The sequence below is a fragment of the Tenrec ecaudatus genome, chromosome 2, assembly GCF_050624435.1.
Source record: "Tenrec ecaudatus isolate mTenEca1 chromosome 2, mTenEca1.hap1, whole genome shotgun sequence".
Taxonomy (NCBI): Eukaryota; Metazoa; Chordata; class Mammalia; order Afrosoricida; family Tenrecidae; genus Tenrec; species Tenrec ecaudatus.
Genome location: NC_134531.1, coordinates 81,751,739 through 81,770,533, shown reverse-complemented (window position 1 = coordinate 81,770,533; position 18,795 = coordinate 81,751,739). Strand labels below are relative to the sequence as shown.

General features: G+C 39.3%; 1 protein-coding gene across 1 annotated transcript in view; it reads left to right on the top strand.

Moving 5' to 3' along the window:
* The window catches only part of EDIL3 (EGF like repeats and discoidin domains 3), a 401,517-nt gene that overhangs the window by 214,268 nt on the left and 168,454 nt on the right, over positions 1–18,795 (top strand). The window contains exon 6 of the mRNA XM_075542664.1: positions 11,690–11,871. Within this exon, the coding sequence (XP_075398779.1) occupies positions 11,690–11,871 (182 nt within the window). The remainder of the gene's footprint in view (positions 1–11,689; positions 11,872–18,795) is intronic.

Genomic DNA, 18,795 nt, shown 5'->3' with positions numbered 1-18,795 from the left:
TCTTAAATTGACACCAGATTATGTAACTACCTCTTGTCAACTTGACACTTCCACACAATTCTTTAGCCATATATAATTTTCAAACCAACAATAATAAAATCATATCTGTACCTAACAGGATAGAACTAAAATGCATACAATTTAAAAATGTGCCAAAGCCTCATTTAAACATAATATTCTATAAGGGAACAACAATATTCATTGTCAAACAATTGCAATTAAGTAACACCTACATCTTAATCCTGTGAATATATTCCCCCACCTATGAAAAGTTTATAAGCCAGCCACTTCATGCCCTTATCCTCCCAATTTTGGGTATCCAATTTCTATACTGCCCACTTACACCAACCCAGTGCTCTGAGGAGACAATGCTAATCTTTGATGTGAAGAATCTTCATTCCAGTTGGAACTTTGTGCCATCTGCATCCATAAACAAAGTCAATCAGGACTGGCCATCCATAAAGTCAGCAGTAAGATGCAGCGATTCACAGGCTCAAAATCCTTCTCTTCACCTGGTGAGTCTGGTCAACTCAATATGGGCTGCCTCACTTAGTTTCACAAGTGTGCCCATTGATCGCCTTTCTTTTAGATCATGGGCACTGTCACAATTCTCAATAACCCTAGCTTCCTTGTGCTAGGTCATGAACTTCAGACTAGTCAACCTGCTCTCATCCCTGTGAACCAGGCCCATGGGTGTCAGTGGCCAGAGTCAACCTGTCTCTTTATTGCTGCATTTCTCCCACTTCCACTCAACAAGTGGATCCAGGTAGTCAGTCACCCAGCAAGCATCTCAGCCTCCCCCCAGGCTCCGTTTAACATTCAGTCCCAGAGAGGAGTGTTTCTTCAGGACTCCAGTCTTTCTTCTGTCTTTAGGCAGAAACCACTAGTTCAAAATTCCAAACACTAAAGAGTTTATTTTTTTGTTTCTTTCAATCTGTCAACAGCCCCCTAAGTAACTCTTCACCTTCCTAGGTCCTGAGCATTCAAGACAGTGGGTGGGGCTTAGCTTTTCAGAGCTTTCTTTGCAGGTGTGTCGTAAACACATTTTAAGCTCCAATTTTAATGACCGAAGATAGTGGGTTACAAGCTCTCTATTTTGGTACTTCCCAGTAATCATTTATATCAATCATTACATCAACAATAATAAGCAGAAGAAATCTGCATCCTAGAATCAGATCCTAAACTCAATTCTTAAAACAGACAAATTCAATCCTTATCTAATTTATCTTAATCCTTATCTAAACCATTCAATTGATAGGAAGTATGACTTGGGTCTCCACGGGGCTCCTCCAGCTCCAGGGCTCTGGCTTCATCAGTGTGTCTCTATGTGGCTTGTCCACAGGGATGTCTCAAAGGGAGCGTGTGTAAGTGGCATCCAGTGAGATATTTATCTCTGTTGTGCCTTCAAATGAGACCATCGAGCTGTGACTTGATTGACAGGCTAAACTCCACCCCTTCACTCTAATAGTCTCAAGTTGACACCAGATTATGTAACAACCACACTATCTTTTTCCTTCCACCACTTCTCTGTGGGGCATGGGACTGGGGGCTGGTGGTAGTGGAAGATGTTTTTCTGAACAGGTGTTGTCTGCATCTCTTATATTTTTATTTTCTTTCTTTCTTTTTTTATTTTTGATGGGGTATGTATCATGCTGTTTGGTCTCTCTCTTGCCAGAGTATCTGGTCCTCAGTCCGGGAACTATGTGATATATATATCTTCCCTTGTGTCCATTCTATTGTTTGAACTTGCCTCAGTGGACTAATGTTGTACTTGTTCTTTTCTGAGTGGCTAACTTCACTCAGCATTAATATCATCCAACTCTTTCCATGAGATGAGGTACTTCATCGTTTCAGCATTGTATTTTAGGGATGTGTAGTACTCCATTTTGGGTATATACCACTTTTCTAATCCATTTGTCTATCGACAGAAATTTAGGCTAGTACCTTGTGGGCGTTAAATGGTATCTCATGTTTGTTTTGATTTACATTTCCCGGATGGCTAATGATCAGGAACAATTTCTCATGTGTTTATTGGCCATTCGGGTTTCCTCCTTTGTGAATCTTCTGTTCAAGTCTTATGCCCATCTCCTTGGTAGGCTAATTTAAGGTGGCAGGTTCTGTAGATTTTAGTAGTAAGCCCTTTGTCTCATATGTCATTATTAAATATCTTTTCCCAGTCTGTGGGCTCACTCATTACCCCCTTGATGATGTCTTTCTATGCACACACTGTATTATTTTTAGTATCTCTTCCTCTGGGTGTGTATCCCTCATTAATCCTGATAGCCCATGTATTCCCTGCACTAAGGTTCTTAGCTTTGTCCCAATTTTTTCATGGATGAGTCTGATAGTTTGGGGTTTCCTTCAAGGTCTGTGGTCCACCTTGAATTTGGACTTGTGTATGGGATGAGGTAACGGCTTGCTTCATTCTTCTTCAGGTTAATATCAGTTTTTCCAGCACCATTCGTAAAAGACCATCTGCTTCCCATTTGATTTGGGGGGGGAGCTTTATCAAAGATAATTTGTCTGTACTCTGCTGTTTTTATTTCTGGATGTCTTGTTCTTAAGCTTTGGTCCAAGTATCTATCATTATACCAGTGCCATGCTGTTTTGACAACTGTGTCTATATGATAAGTTTTAAAGTCAGATAATACAAGCCTACTCACTTTATTGTTCTTGAGGTATTCTTTGACAATTCTGGGTTTCATCCCTTTACTTATGTAGTGGGTAATCAGCTTTTCCATTTCTTTAAAAAAATGATGCTGGTATTTGTATTGCTTTGATCTATATAATACCTTAGGTAGAATTGACATATTTACAATTTTGAGTAATGATCTACGATCATGGGATATCTTTCCATTTGCAAAACTCCTTTTTGGTTTCGTGTAATAATGTTCGGTAGTTTCCCTCATACCGATTTTTTGTTTATTGGGTCAGATATATCCCTAGATATTTCAATTTATGCTTGGCTATTATGAAGGGAACTTCCTTCTGCATCTCTTTTTCTGTAATGTCATCCATTGTATATAGCAATCCAATTGACTTTCCTTCTTGATCCCTTGTCCTTCCACTCTTCCAGTTACCTATAGCTTCCAGCACTCCTATTATGGAGCCTCTGGCGTTCTCAATATATAAAATTATATCATCTGCAAATAATGATAAATTGACTTCTTCTTTCCCCCAAAATATACCTTTAATATCTGCATGTTATTAGCTAGGACCTCCAGTATGAGGTTAGTGGTCTCATATTTGGGCTCTGTGGATGTCGGCCTTCTAACCAAATTACGTTGGAAAGTAATTTTTGTAGGGATGCTATCTATCTATCTATCTATCTATCTATCTATCTATCTATCTATCTATCTATCTATCTATCTATCTATCTAATGTATTCTCTAAACTTTTCCTGATCTCCCTGACTTTTTATCGACAGTTTGGTGGGATAGAGTATCCCTGAGCTAGCCTTCTGCTCCTTCAGTTTTTGGTAGATGCTGTTCCATTCTCTCCTCATCTTCATGATTTCTGCTGCCAAGTATGCACATATTTTTATCTGATTACCTTTACAGGTGACTGCATTTTTTTCTCTAGCTGCTGTTATGGTTTTATCCTTTTCCTCAAAGTTGGATAATTTGACTACTATTTGCCTTGCGTGTTCTTCCTGGGATTCAGTCTAATTGGTGTCCTCTCTGCTTCCTGGATGATTGTCTGATTGTCCTTTATCAAATTTGGGGACTTTTCTTCCCAGAATCTTGGCTGTTGGTTTTTTTCATTATGTCTTGTTCTTGTAACCCAATTATTCAAATACTGTTTCTCTTCATAGTGTTGCAAAATGTTCTCATAATTTTCTTCAACTGCTTGATTATCTTGTTTGATTGTCTTTCATGTTTGTTGGATTCACTTGTCTATCTTTGAGGTGTTGATAATAATTCTCCACCTCTTCCAGTCTGGAGGTAATGTTTCTCTCATTTGCTTTGTTTTTGCTGAATTTTCCCTTCCTTGTGTTTTCCTTCAGTAAGTGGACTCTATCCTCTCTATTTTTTCATTCTTTTTTGTATTGATCCCCTCATATCCTATATGACTCTGAACAGGATACTGAAGATTTCTTTCTGTGGCAGTTCAAACTCTGTTTTTTTCTGTTAGGTCCATAGGTTCAGGTCAAAACATTGCATTTTGTGTTTCTTGCAGTGGCTGCTGATGTGGACTGGTGTTTTAGGGGAGCTTGGTGCCACTTTCCTTGGAGTTCAGGAGCCCTGTGATTTCTTTCTCAGATGCTACTAAGGATGATTCTAAGTACTGGCTGGGGCCAGCTGGGTTGCGGGTTTGAGCTGTGTCTCACTGGGGTTGACTCTGACCCAGGACAGCTGGAGTGATCTATTTAGAGAGTGATGTGGGTGGCTCTCTTGGGCAGGATGGGCTGTGCAGAAAGGTGGTGCTGGGCAATCTGATCGCATGCAGTGTGGGCCAGCACTCACAGGCCTTAGGGGCTGAGGAAGCTCCTCAAGGACCTGTGCACAGACTCGTTGCAGGTTCTGACCACTCTCAGCAGTATCAGGCCTGTCCCAAGCAGTGAGGGTGGCTCTAAGCATGCCGCTCACATGCAGGCAGACTGGCATTCACAGGGACTTGGGCACAGAGGTTTATAGGGGACATGTATTTAGTTGGTTGAGAACATGTATTGTCAAGGTGTAGGAAGCAGGTTATAGATGTTGTGCGGTGCATGATGAGTGTATTAAATCTACCAGGGTCCCTTACCAACCCTGTACATTTTGAAAGGGAGAGCTCAGATATATAATTGCTTATGTTTATAACAGAAGGCTCTTTTATAGTAGTCTACACAACTTAGAATTCTCCCTTCTTTATGTATAATCCCAAGGTAGAAATAGGCTATAATTGTGGGTGCCCCTGTGAAGTGGGTCTTCTGTTCAGAAGATGGTCTGGGTAAGGGGACCCCATGTTTGCTGGCTACCTTGCCAGGGTCAGGGAAGTTTGCTGAGTAACCCTGACATGCTAAGTCCCGATCCCTGTGATGGGAAAGGAGCCCTGTGTTTTCCTTTCCGAAACGAATGTGAATAGTTCTAACAACATCTGCAGCTAGCTGTGCCGTGTGTTCAATTGTGTCTCTGTCTCCATGGAGGCTGGCTCTCTCCTTAGAAAGCTGCAATTTTATTTGCTGAGTTTAAAGGAGATTTTGTGTTGCTGACATGACGGGAACAGGCCCAAGAGGGTAGCAAGGTTGGGTAACGGAGGAGTATAGTGGATCTACGAGGTCCCTTGTCGACTGCGTATTATGTAGGGACTGTGTTTGGTTGGGTGATGGTTTACTGTCTCAAGTCCTGCAGGGTGTGAGAGGGGGTGAGATTCAGGCTAAAGGGGTGCTTTGGTGTCTGGTATGCTGTGAGAGCTGTATTCTTGTGATTAAGAGAGTGTACTTCTGGTGAATCAGGTCAGGGTGGATAGGGATGGTGTGGGTAGCCAAGTGGGGGTAGGGGGATGGGATCTATTCTTGTTACCTACCTAATTAGCCTAGGGAGGTAGAGTATAGCAATTTCTTACTCAGTGGAAGGTTGGTTTTGCTGATTTACTGTTGTGCGATCTTTTAACCATCTTTCAAAGACTCTTTATCAAGCCCAACCCTGGGAAAACCAGTTTGGGGGCTGTGGAATTCAGCTGCTGGTGATTTTTCCTGTTTTGTTATGTCAAAGCTATGCTATTGAACCAGGTTTGTGGTGACTTACATTTAAAGTTATGCAAAGATACACAGGCTCAGAATGAAAATATTTTATAACTTTTTAAGGAGCTTGTAGGGTGCCTGAGTATCCGGCTGTGCCACCCTGTCCCCGTGGAAGGGAAATTAGGTTGGGTGATTGTGTTTGGGGCCTTCTGGGTCTGAGTTCTCCCTGCTGCCCTCCTGTGTCATGCCTGGCTCTCTCCTGCATGGCACTGTATGCTGTGCTCCTAGGATCTGCTCTCTGCCTTGGGTAAACATCCTAGGGCTCTCCGTTCTCGCCACATGCTGGGGTGAGGGGGGGAAAGGGGTGGCTGATGTTGTTATTCTGTTCCTGGGTAGGGAAGGGAGTTGCAAGTCCCACAGATGCACCAGCAGAGAAGGGAACTCCGGTGAGAGCTCTTGTGGCCAGTTTTCCGAGACTCTCTGCGAGTCTGGTATTATGACCACCTTTCGACAACAACCTGGGGGATTTACTGCATGCTGAGGGTCTTGAATCTTGGGCACAGGAAGGGGTTGTGGACGCCATCCCATTGGTCCTGGCAAGGGATTAGGAGAGCCCGCAGGCAGATGCAGTGAATTTGGAGTGTATGAGCAAACCCTCGATTTACTCCGTGGGTGGAAATCCCAGTGGGAGGTCTGAACGACAGATCTTTGTACACAGAATTCTATTTCTAGCATCTGGCCTTGTAATATTGGCTTCCTCATCTGAGGACCTAATAACAGGAGCACTGGGCAGGTGATTCTACCTGGATGCCGTCTTAACTCCTCCCAGTCCATGGTCATTTTAATATACTTTGTCATAGCCGTAATTGAAATTCATCAGTTATTCTGCTATCTTCCTTATTTATTATCCAGCTTTCACACACATCCAAGGCAATTGAAAATATGGTTTGAGAACGTCTCATCTTGATTCTCAGAACGACACCTGCACCCTTCAACACTTTAAGGAGGCTGCATGAAGCACATTTGCCCCGTGCCTTGTTTGATTGCTAAACTGCTGCTTCCATGACCTTGTATTGTGGATTGAGTGAAATGATGTCTTTGATAATTTAATTTTGCTTTCTATTTATTGTGTATTTTATCCTTCCAGTTGTAAGGATTTTTGCTTTAGGTAGAGCTGTGAGCTTACCGAAGGCTGCAGCCTTTGCTTTTGATCAGCTGTACTTTGCATCTTCAATTTCCGCAAGCAGTTTGTATCATATGCATATCAAAGATAGTTAATAAATTTTCTTTGCATCCTGGAGCCACACTTTTTATCATATACTCCAGTTTCTCCGATTATTTGTACAGCAAAGATATTACATAAATATGGTCAAAGGATATCATCCTGACACCCATCTCTCCTGACTTTAAAATTTAATAGTCCCTTGTTCTGTTTGAACAACTACCTTTGGGTGCATGTTTGGGTTTTGCATGAACAAATGAAGTATTCCGAAGTTCCCATTCTTCATAATGTCATTCATTGTGTTTTACAATCCATATAGTGAGCTGCATCGTCAATAAAACACAGATAAACATCTTTCTGGTATTCTGTGCCTTTAGCCAAGATAGCTCTGATATCAGAGTACCTTTTGTGCCATATCCCCTTCTGAACCTGATTTGAATTTCTGACAGCGCTCAGATAATAGACTCTTACAACAGGTTTAAAATTATGTTTAGCAAAAATTTACTTTCAGGTAATACTAATGGTATTATTCAGCAATTTCAGCATTCGGTTGGGTTACCTTTCTTTGGAATGGACTCAAATATGATTCTCTTCCAGCCAGTAGGCTAGGTAGCTGCTCACAAAAACCTTGGCATAGACTAGTGAGCACTCCCGGGGCTTCATCAGCTGTGGACACCCCCAGTTGGTATGATGTCAGTTCCTGGCGCCTTCTTTTCCACTGATGCCTTTAGGGCAGCTTAGATATTTTCCTCTGAATGATTGTTTTTTTATCATCTTGAAATAGTTGAATGTAGATGAGTTCTCTGTGGGACAATAATTTTGAAAATTCCTACCATCTTCTTTGGATGCTTCCTGCACCATTCAATATTTTGCTTATAGAATCCTACAATATTGCATTTTGAGACTAGATTTTTTTTCTCCAGTTCTTTTAGCTTTACATATGTTAAAGATTCTCTTCCTTTTTTGCTTGCTAACTCCAGGTCTTTGCACATTTCTTTATAATGCTTTTTGCTTTATCTCAAACTTTATTTTAATATTATCTATTTAGTTCTTCATCACCTCTTTCATTTGCTTTAGCTAACTTACATTCAAGAACAAGTTTCAGAGTCTATTCTAACATCTACCTTGAACTTTTCTTTCTTTCTTTTCTCTTTAGCACCCTTTGTTTTCTTCATGTGTAATGCTTTCGACGCCATCCCAGTTTGTCAAGTCTTCTGTCATTGGTGCTCACTGTGTCTAATATGTTCTTGAAATGTTCTCAAAATTTAGGTGGATATACTCAAGTTAATTTTATTTTGACTCTATGGATTTATTTTAATTTGCTTAAACTTTAACCTGAATTTTCAAAAACAAACAAAGAAACAAATTCACTTCAAGTGATGCTGACTCATGGAGACCCTACAGGACAGGGTAGAGCTGCCTCTGCAGATTTCCAAGACTATAATCCTTATAGAAAGCGTCATACGTTTCTCCCTCAGAGCAGCTGGAGGTTTCAAACTACTGGCTTTGCAGTTAGCAGTCCAGTTCTTAACCACTATTCCACCAGGGCTCCAGAACATACAGATAAGTAATTGATAGCATGATCCACAGTTAGATCCTCATTTTGGCTGCTAATATTGGGCTTCTCTATTGTGTCTTCCTATAGACTTAGTCAAATTAAGTCCTATGTATTCTTTCTTTTGAGATCCATGTAGACAGTCACTGTTTATTTTAAGAAGCTATTTGCTATGAAGATACTCTTGGTCTTGCAAAATTCTATCATGCAATTTCCAGCTTCACTCCTATCACCAAGGCCGTATTCACTAACTACTGTTCCCTCCTCCGTGTTTCCAATGTTTGCATGCCAATTGCCAGTAATTTTTAATGCATGTCGATTGCCTGTTAGATCCATTTCAGATAGCTGAAGTTGGTTGAATTTTCAATATCTTCATCATTAGCTTTTGTGGCTGGTCCACTGACTTGAACAATAGTTTTATTACTGCACTTCCTTGTAGGTGTAATTGAATCTCAAGATAGCTCTGGAAATGCTTTTTTTTATGATAAATGCGACACCATTCCTCTAAAATTTGCCTTCCCAGAGAAGTAAACTATATGATTGGCTAATTCAAAATAGTCAATTCCAGCCCGTTTTCAGCTAACTAATACCTAGATTATTGATATTTCTAAATTCAATTTTATTTTTGAGAACTTCCAATTTTCCTAGATTCATACTACATACCTTCCATATTTTGATTATTAATAGATATTTGAAGCAGATTTGTTGCATGTTGATTCCTGCCCATCAGCAATCAGGAGAAATGTTAGGCTTTCTACTCCCATAAGCAATTACAGTCTCCTAAATCTACAGGGCCATCACTATGAGTCATTATTGACCAGCTGACAGTGAGTTTCTGACTTTGTTTGTTTGTTTTTGTACTTTGAGGAAGTAGCTCTTCCCCAAATACATTTTGTGTGCTTTTCAATCTTCTAGCATTACATTTGATAATGTCTCAAGGATATTCATATGGTTTTAAATGAATAATCTCTTTTTAAATTTTATTATTTTAAATTAATTTATATTTTAAATCATTTTATTGGGGGCTCATACAACTCTTATCACGATCCATAATCCATCCACTGTGTCAAGCACATTTGTGCATTTGTTGCAATCACTCACCATTCTCAAAACGTTTTCTTTATACGTAAGCCCTTGGTAACAGCTCCTCATTTTACCCCCTTCTTTCCCCACCCTGCCTCCCTCCCTCATGAACCCTTGATAATTTATAAATTATTATTATTTTTTCATGTCTTACACTGACTGATGTCTCCCTTCACCCACGTTTCTGTTGTCTGTCTCCCAGGGCGGGGGGTGTATGTAGATCTTTGTGATTGGTATCACCATTCTCATTATTGGTCCTAAGGGGTTTATCTGTCATGGATTCCCTGTGTTTCCAGTTCTTATTTGTATCAGTGAACATGCTATGATCTAGCTGGATTTGTAAGGTAGAATTGGGATCATGATAATGGGGGTGGGGGAGAAGCATTTAATAATTAGAGGAAAGTTGTATGTTTCAGCAGTGCTATACTGCACCAACTGACTTATCTCTTCCTGTGACCTTTCTGTAAGGGATATCCAGTTGTATACAGATGGGCTTTGGGTCTACACTCTGCACTCCCCTTCATTCACATTGATATGAGTTTTTGTTCTGGGTCTTTGATACCTGATACCTGATTCCTTCGACACCTCATGATTACACAGGTTGGTGTGCTTCCATGTGGGCTTTGTTCCTTCTCAAACTTGATGGTCACTTGTTTATCTTCAAGCCTTTAAGACTCCAGACGGTATATCTTTTGAAAGCCGAGCACCATCAGCTTTCTTCACCACATCTGCTGATGCACCATTTGTTTTCAATGCTGTCAGGAATGTCAGTTTAATAGAACAAAGTGTTCTTGCATTGAGGGAGTACTTGAGTAGAGGCCCAATGTCTGTCTGCTACCTTAGTACTAAACCTATAAATAAATGCACATAGAGCTATTTCTCTATCATCATATATAAATATATTTACATATGCACATACCTGAATTTAGACCTCTATAAATGCCCTTTGCCTCCTAGTTCTTTCCTCCATTTCTTTTTACTTTCCTCTTGTCCCACTATCATGTTCAGTCTTCATTGGGAAAGGAAGTGGATGTTATCAAACCCAAGGACAATGTAACAACAAGTGATCCAAAATTGATGGCGAGGAAAGTGTAGGAGGCCGGGTAGGGCTTGATCAAGGACAATGTAACTCAGGAATTATTGAAACCTAAATGAATATTCTCTCAGAATTTGACAACCTAGGCCTTCTTCCTACTCTGTTCTTAGTTTGGAAGGGCCACTGTACCCTATTCACCATGAGTGACCCAGCTGATATTTGGGATAATGGTGGCAAAGCTTCTAAGAGAACAACAGCATGTGAAGCAGGCACCAGAGGAAGGAATAGTTACAGACGAGTAGAGGGTGCTCCGGTAGCCACATAATCTTATGGCAATTTGATATTATTAACAGCAAAGGGTGGAGTTTAACCTGTCAATCAGGCGGCAGCTTGATGACCACATTTGGAGGTGCTATGGAGATACATAAGTCACTGGAGGTCAGACCCACACTCTCTGCTTTGTCTTACTAACAAGACGCATGGAACTATGCTGATGGAGCTAGAGCCCTGGAGCTGGAGGAGCCATGTGGAGACCCCTGCCAGCCCTGAGATGTTTCCATTGCCACTGGTTCTACAAGACATTCCACCACTAGCTTGTGATCTTCCTGCATTCCATGTCATTGCATGTGTTGTGTGAGTCTGAAGAGGAATTTATAGACTGATATCAGACATATGGGATAATATTGGACTTGATCTGGACAGGACTAGTGTCTTTTCTCAATATACAATTGCTCTTTTATATAAAGCTGTTTCTAATACACATGTGTGTCTATGAATTTGTTTCTTTAGTAAACACAGACGAATATGCATGTTAATTTCTAAATATAAAATATGAACACTGAGATTTATATGGATTTGTTGTGATAGATCATAAAAATGCTGAGTTCACAATGCATTATCCTCATGTACAAAGAACGTATTTGTTAGGTGCCATACTCACAGAAAAAGTCATGAAGAGCAAGAGCTCCATATTGTAGCAAATAGTAGATTACCAAAAAGATGAGACTCATATGGTATGATGTCAGACATGAAAATAATTTTAAAATATCTTGCATCTAATAGGTACCTTTAAAATATGGATTATTTCTAAAATATTCAACATATATATTTTTTCTTATATTCTCCTAGAGTGCTCAGGCCCATTGGGAATTGAAGGTGGAATCATATCAAATCAGCAAATCACAGCTTCATCTACCCACCGAGCTCTTTTTGGACTCCAAAAATGGTATCCCTACTATGCACGTCTTAATAAAAAGGGGCTTATCAATGCCTGGACAGCTGCAGAAAATGACAGATGGCCATGGATTCAGGTAACAAATGGGAATGAAATAAGGGAACTGCCAAGGATGGTCAGACCAATCTAAATAAGAAGACAGTGACAGCCCAGAGCATGTGTGACTTTGTGTTCACAGTTATAGAGCAAAGGGTAAATCCTTTAAGAGTCAACATTGGCTATTCATTCTGAAACTGAAAGGAACATGTGCGGTCCGTTGTTAAGATTGCTAGGAAATGTGAAAATTCTTGAAATATAAATACCTATATATTAAGCACACGTCAAAGAAGCAGGTTTTACATATGCCATGGGTTCTTTAGTATGTTAACAATTAGCAACTTTTGATATTGACGTAAAATTATGCCTATTTTTCCCTCCTCTCTGTCTTTAGAAAGTGGCTACAGATGTGCAAATATATACTACACACTGAGCTGATGTAATAATACCTCAGATGCCTTCAATATATCTTAGATGATGAGAATCTTCAGATTATATAGCAACTATGACAAGCATATAGTGATGGAAGGATGTATTCAACAACTGATCATTTAGTGTGTGACTTCTGTGTACACTTGAATTCATACTGAAAAGTTTTTTGTGTGAGGCATTCTTACAGAATGGGCATTAGGTTAGAGTACTAGTTTGTTCTAGTTGCTACAGAATGTTTTAAAGTTAGAATTTTAGCCTTGGAAATTATGACACAACATTATTAAGTGAAAAATATGGAGGATATTTTGCATGAATTATGTAGATAAGCACATTGACTTTTGGCCAGGTCACATGAGTTTCATACTTTAGGAACTAGACCAACATCTCCTTTAGATACTTATGGGCAGGTTTCTTATGAATTCTTAAATATTTCATACATTTTATAACTCTTTACTGTGAATTGGGTAATGGTTTACAAAAGCTATCATGATTTTTGAATTCAACAAAGCACACACACTTTTGTTCCATGTCATTTATTTCAATCCACTCAATTTAACACAGCATTGCATTATTTTAGTATATATAGTTCATGTAACTACTTATTTTCTTTATTTTGGCTATTAAATCTATTTTTTTCTGAATCAAACTTTTTCTAAACTATAACCACAGGAATAAAGAAAATTCTAGATAAGGGAAATGGTGGTTTAGATCACATACTAATGATAACCAAATTACATTATGAAATAGATACAGGGAAGAAAAACAGAACAAAACTTAAACGAAATCTGTCTTTACAATTATTTTTAGGAAATAGAATGCATTTTGTTTTCTAAAAATCATTCTAGAGCATAATTAACATACTGTTGTAATTTTAGTTCACAGAATCACTTTTTTATCAGTATTGATGTCCTGACATTTTACCTTACTTAACATACTCAATTTATTGCTTCCTTAGCACTTTGCCTGAGCCCTTACTCTCTGATAAGCTTTAGACTGTTTATGTCAAGGTCAGGGAGTCAGACTCACTATCCCTCTGCCAGAAAAAGATGGGGGTTTCTGTTTCCAGAAGGATTGACAGCATTAGAAATCGTATATAAAGTGGCTACGTGTAGGCATCAAGTTGATACCCATGGGCATGGGTTTAGAGTTTCCCAGGGTGCATCATTCTATCTTTCAAAGTGTTTGAGTTGCCTTTGCTCCAGTGATCTTAGGTAGAAGATAACACGGTGGAACCCTGCAGTAGTTGACTCTCCAAGGAATTTAGATTACAGGGATTCTAGCCTTAGGTTCGTCATCTTAACAGATTAATGTAATCCATTTTTTGTTCCTTTTAAGGGCAATGGGATTATTATTATTTTGGGGGAATATGAATATGATAATGAACTCTTAAAGAAAAAGAATAAAGCACATAAAAGCTTTAATACCAGAAGAATGACTCTCACATGCACTACAAGCCCAACAGCAAAACTCGCCATCGTTGTTCAATAAAAACTTCTTAGTTTTTGTATCCAGGCGCATATTTTACTACTTCATTCTTTACTAGTATTTTATGTTCTAAGCCATTATTCCCCCCCAAAGAAGTATCTGTCCATTTACTAAAAGAAAATTATATCTAAGATGCTCTAGGGAGTCTAATCATGTACCCACTTGTCTGTGTTTGAGCATTCATAGTTAATTTCCATTGTCACTTTATTTTTTTAATTAATAAATCTTTTTATTGGGGCTCATACAGCTCTTAGCACAATCCATACCCTTCAAATGAAATGTTTAAGTGCTTTGCTTAAACTCACTTATTTGTTTTTAATTGTTTTATTAGGGGCTCATACAACTCTTATAGCAGTCCATACATACATCGATTGTGTAAAGCACATTTGTACATTCATTGCCCCCATCTCAGAAGATGTGCTCTCCACCTAAATCCCTGGCATCAGCTCCTCATTTTCCCTTCCCTTCCTGCTCCCCACTCCCTCATGAACCCTTGATAGTTTATAAATTATTATTTTGTCATATCTTGCACTCTCCCACGTCTCCTTTCACCCACCTTTCTGTTGTCTGTCCCCCAGGGAATAGGTCAAATGTAGATCCTTGTAATCGGTTTCCCCTTTCCAAGCTCCCTTCCCTCCACCCTTCCAGTATTGCCACACACACCACTGGTCCTGAAGGGTTCATTCAACCTAGATTCCTTACGTTTCCAGTTCCTATCTGTACCCGTGTACGTCCTCTGGTCTAGCCATATTTGTAAGGTAGAATTGGTATCATGATAGTGGGGGAGGCGGAAGCATTTAGGAACTAGAAGAAATTTGTATGTTTCATCGTTGTTACATCGCATCCTGACTGGATCCTTTCCTCCCTGAGACCCTTCTGTAAGGGGATGTCTAGTGGCCGACAGATGGGCTTTGGTTCTCCACTCTGCACTCCGCCACTCATTCACTATGATATGATTTTTTGTTCTGATGATGCCTGATACCTAATCCCTTTGACACCTTGTGATCATACATGCTGGTGTGCTTCTTTCATGTGGGCTTTGTTGATTCTGAGTTAGATGGCTCCTTGTTTATCTTCAAGCCTTTAAGACCCCATACACTATATCTTTTGATAGCCAGTCAACATCAGCTTTCTTCATTACATTTGCTTATTCACCTGCTTTGTCTTCAGCGGTTGTGTCAGGAGGGTGAGCATCATAGAATGCCAATTTAATAGAAGAAAGTATTCTTGCATAGAGGGAGTACTTGAGTGGATGTCCAATGTTCTTCTGCTACCTTAATACTAAACCTATAAATATATGCACATATATCTATTTCCCCATCCTCATATATAAATATATTTGCATATGTACATGGCTTTATTTAGACCTCTATAAATACCATTTGCCTCCTAGCTCTTTCCTTTTTCCTTTGACTTTCCTCTTGCCCCACGATCATGTTCAGTCTTCATTTGGGTTTCAGTAATTCCTCTTGGTTATATTACCCTTGATCATGCCCTACCAGGCCTCCTACACCCTCCTCACCACTGATTTGGATCACCTGTTGTTCCCTTGTCCCTGGGTTTGTTAACAATACTACCTTCCCCCCACCCCACACCTCCCCCTCTCCCATGTCCTCCCAGAAATGTTGGCCCCTTGTTTTCTCCTCCAGATAGTTCATCCAGCCTATCTTATTTAGACAGATCTGCAGAGATAATAACATGCACAAAAACAAGAAAGAACAAAACCAAGCAACAATATACAACAAAACAACAACAAACCAATGACCAAAAAAATTAAACAAAACACAACAAGAAATAAAAGCTTGTAGTTCTTTCAGGGACTGTTTGTTGGTCTTTAGGAGTGTTTTCCTGTCAAGTCTGTTGGGGCACCACGCCCTGGCCCCAAAGTCCACCTTCAGCATTCCCTGGCGACCTCACTGCTCCGTTCCGTTGCTGTTCTGTTGCACCCCCTTAGTGTTTTGCCTCTGTGTGGCAGCATCAGATTGTGCCGCAATTCCCACACTGTGTCTCCAGTGGCTTAAACTCACTTATAATGAGCACAGAATTCCCTTAATCTTTCAGGTGTATGACTCACATGCCATAATTAGTGTTCAGTTTCACTTTCTTCCTTGCTTTGATGAAATGAAAATTGAAATTACTACTTAAAATTTACACGCTCAGCATACAATTACTGATAGCACCACAATTCCTTAATAGCTTCGTGTTTCAAGGGTTAGTACAATCAAAGTAGTTAAATATGAACATTTTCCCTTTTATAAGTTTCTCTGACCTTTATTTTTTCATCTATATTTTTCAACTGTTAAATAATTGCCACATTAAATACAGGAGTTAATTATCCACCTACTATATCTGACTGAAGTGCTAGAAATAGCGACTTTCTCATATTTATGGAAATATGTAGGGGAACTACAAAAATATATAAATGCTTATTAAACCTCTGTGTTATTTGCTAACCGAGTAAGGTCAGTCAGAATGACTACTATGTATTTATTTTCAAGGATAATTACTTTCTATTTCCTATATATTTGTTATTGTTATTTTGGGTAATACCGCTTATTTCTGTTCTTATTGTCTTAATTTTATGATGGTCTGCTTTTTGTATATTCATTCTTCTATGTTAGATTCTAATCCATTTATTCGTCCTTCCCCTAAACAAACATTTATAGAATGCCTACTGGTACTCTCCTCTGTTAACCAAACTAAACCTTACCAAACAGAAAACCAAAGCACTTCCATTGTGCACATCCCACCCCCAGGGACCCCTATGAACTGCTTCTAAGGTTGCAAGTATTTACAGAAACAGACAGCCCCTTCTTTATCCCATCTCCTCTATTAAACACTGGGAAAGAAAACAGTGCTTACTTGCCATCATGGTGCTGAGATTAAGAAGGAAATAGACATAGAAACAGATATAGATAGCAATATCATATCTATTACGTGTTTCCCTAACATTTCATTTGAGCCACAATATTTCATTATATAAAAACAACCTATCTTAATAGAACTTTACTTCAATGAAAATTTACATTAGCTTAATATTTATAGAATAGAGGAAACTGATATCCACATTGTTTTATGTGTAATAAAGCCATATTACTATGTTCAGGTATACACTGATTGAACAGTACAATACTAAGGTAAAGCCATGATTTTACAGTAGTTATCGCATCACTAGCATATTTATCACTGGGAATAATGGATTTTGATCTATTTTAAATAAACCTCTCTATAAAACTGAGAAAAACCAATTCACTGCTATCGAGCCTGTGCTTACTCATAGCACCTCTATGGGACAAGGTAGAACTGCCCTGTGAGTTTCTGAGACGGCAACTCTCTTTGGGAGGAGAAAGCATCCTCTTTCCCCAGTGGATGGCGCACGGTTTCCAAGTGTTGCATTTGAGCTTAGCAGCCCGACGAGTAACCCAGTATTCAAGCAGGGCTCCTCCATTATATACAGTTTTATATGTACACATGAGGATAAAGCAGAATACTTTTATGGCTAGGTTCCAGTTCATACGTGCATGGGTTTATTCCAAATGGAAGGTATCCAAATTTCCCTTTTCCTTGTTGCAGTGACATGAAACAAAAACAAACAAACAAAAAAACTAGACACATTCATTAAAACAGTGTTTTCTGAGGAGAGCTGCTGGGCCAATTAAATCAAGGCAGAGAGGTCAGCTCAGAAGGTTTGGGTTACAGTTTCTTGGGATTCCAAAGGATTACTCTTGCCAGATTTCCTTGAAGGACATAATAAGCTAAATTTTAAGTAAGTGGAAAATACATCATTGAGAGCAGCAATAACTACAACAACAACAGAACACAAACAGGTGTGTTGTGCCTTCAAATTGTTCTCCCATCACAACTATGCACCTGATCATTCTTTGAGGCTGGCTAGGATGGTCTAAGAGAATTTTATTGATAAACCTTGCTCTGCTCTGTCCATGATAGTCTAGATCTCTCCCATTTGGACTTGATCGAAGGGAAAACCATGTGAATACCTTAAGGAGATGGAAGCGCTTGATCACCTGGGATTTTGTTGTGGGGTCTTGAGAGGGTGTTACTTGTGGGAGGAGGATGACCGAGAAAGGAGAGTGAAGGAAACTGAGCCCGGTGATAAGAAAGGGGTTACCCGAAGAAGTGCAGGATCCATAACAGAGTAGGTCAGCAGCATTTTATAAAGAAGCACTATTCATCAACCATGAATTTTTTCTTGAAAAAGCTAAACAATGCTGTTTGTAATTAAAAGCAAGTAAACAAAAAACAACCTGCAGGTTGGACGGGCCAAGAAGAAAATTATACAAAAGCAAATTAGGTTGCAGATTCTTGTATTTGAAATATAGATTCCAAAACCAGCTTTTTGTTTTGTTTTATTGGCAATGGGACTGAGAAAACTATCCCCCCCCCAAAAAAAACCATTAATTCCATTTAGAAAGTCAGTGCATATTTATGTGTGTGAAATCATTTTAAGCATGTATACGCAGTTGGAATTCCTTGAAATGTAGGAGTCAATTTTTAAAACGAAAAAATTTTAATGAATTTCTTATGTAGCGGAGAGTCAGATTCAACTTATACTAAAGGGAGAAGTAGAGCTGCCTTATAGAATTCCCTAGGTCTTTCAGCCTGTGTAGTCCTGATGGATGGGTGTAGGTAGCAGCTGAGCCGAATCATTGTGCTGTCAGAAAGCTTCTACAAAAGGAAGCACACAGAAACACGCACACAGTGAAAGAGAATGATGTGGGGGTGCCCCAGCATTCACTGCTTCCAGCTGGCTTTGATAATTCTTGCAATGGCCACAAAGAGCTCATAAGACAAGATTCATGATTATGGGATTTATTAAGGAAGCTTTAAAACCAAAAGTCCAAACCCTCTCACAGCCACCAAAAATAGGGTTTCTGAAGCTGTAAATCTTTTTGGAGCCGACAGCCTCGTTATTTTCTGTAGTAGCAACTGTGTGTTTGAATGGCGAGCCTTCTGGTGACTTGACCCTCAACAGATTCTCAATGCCTATTGATGTGGTTCTTGTTAGGTGCTGTCCAGTGGTTTGGAC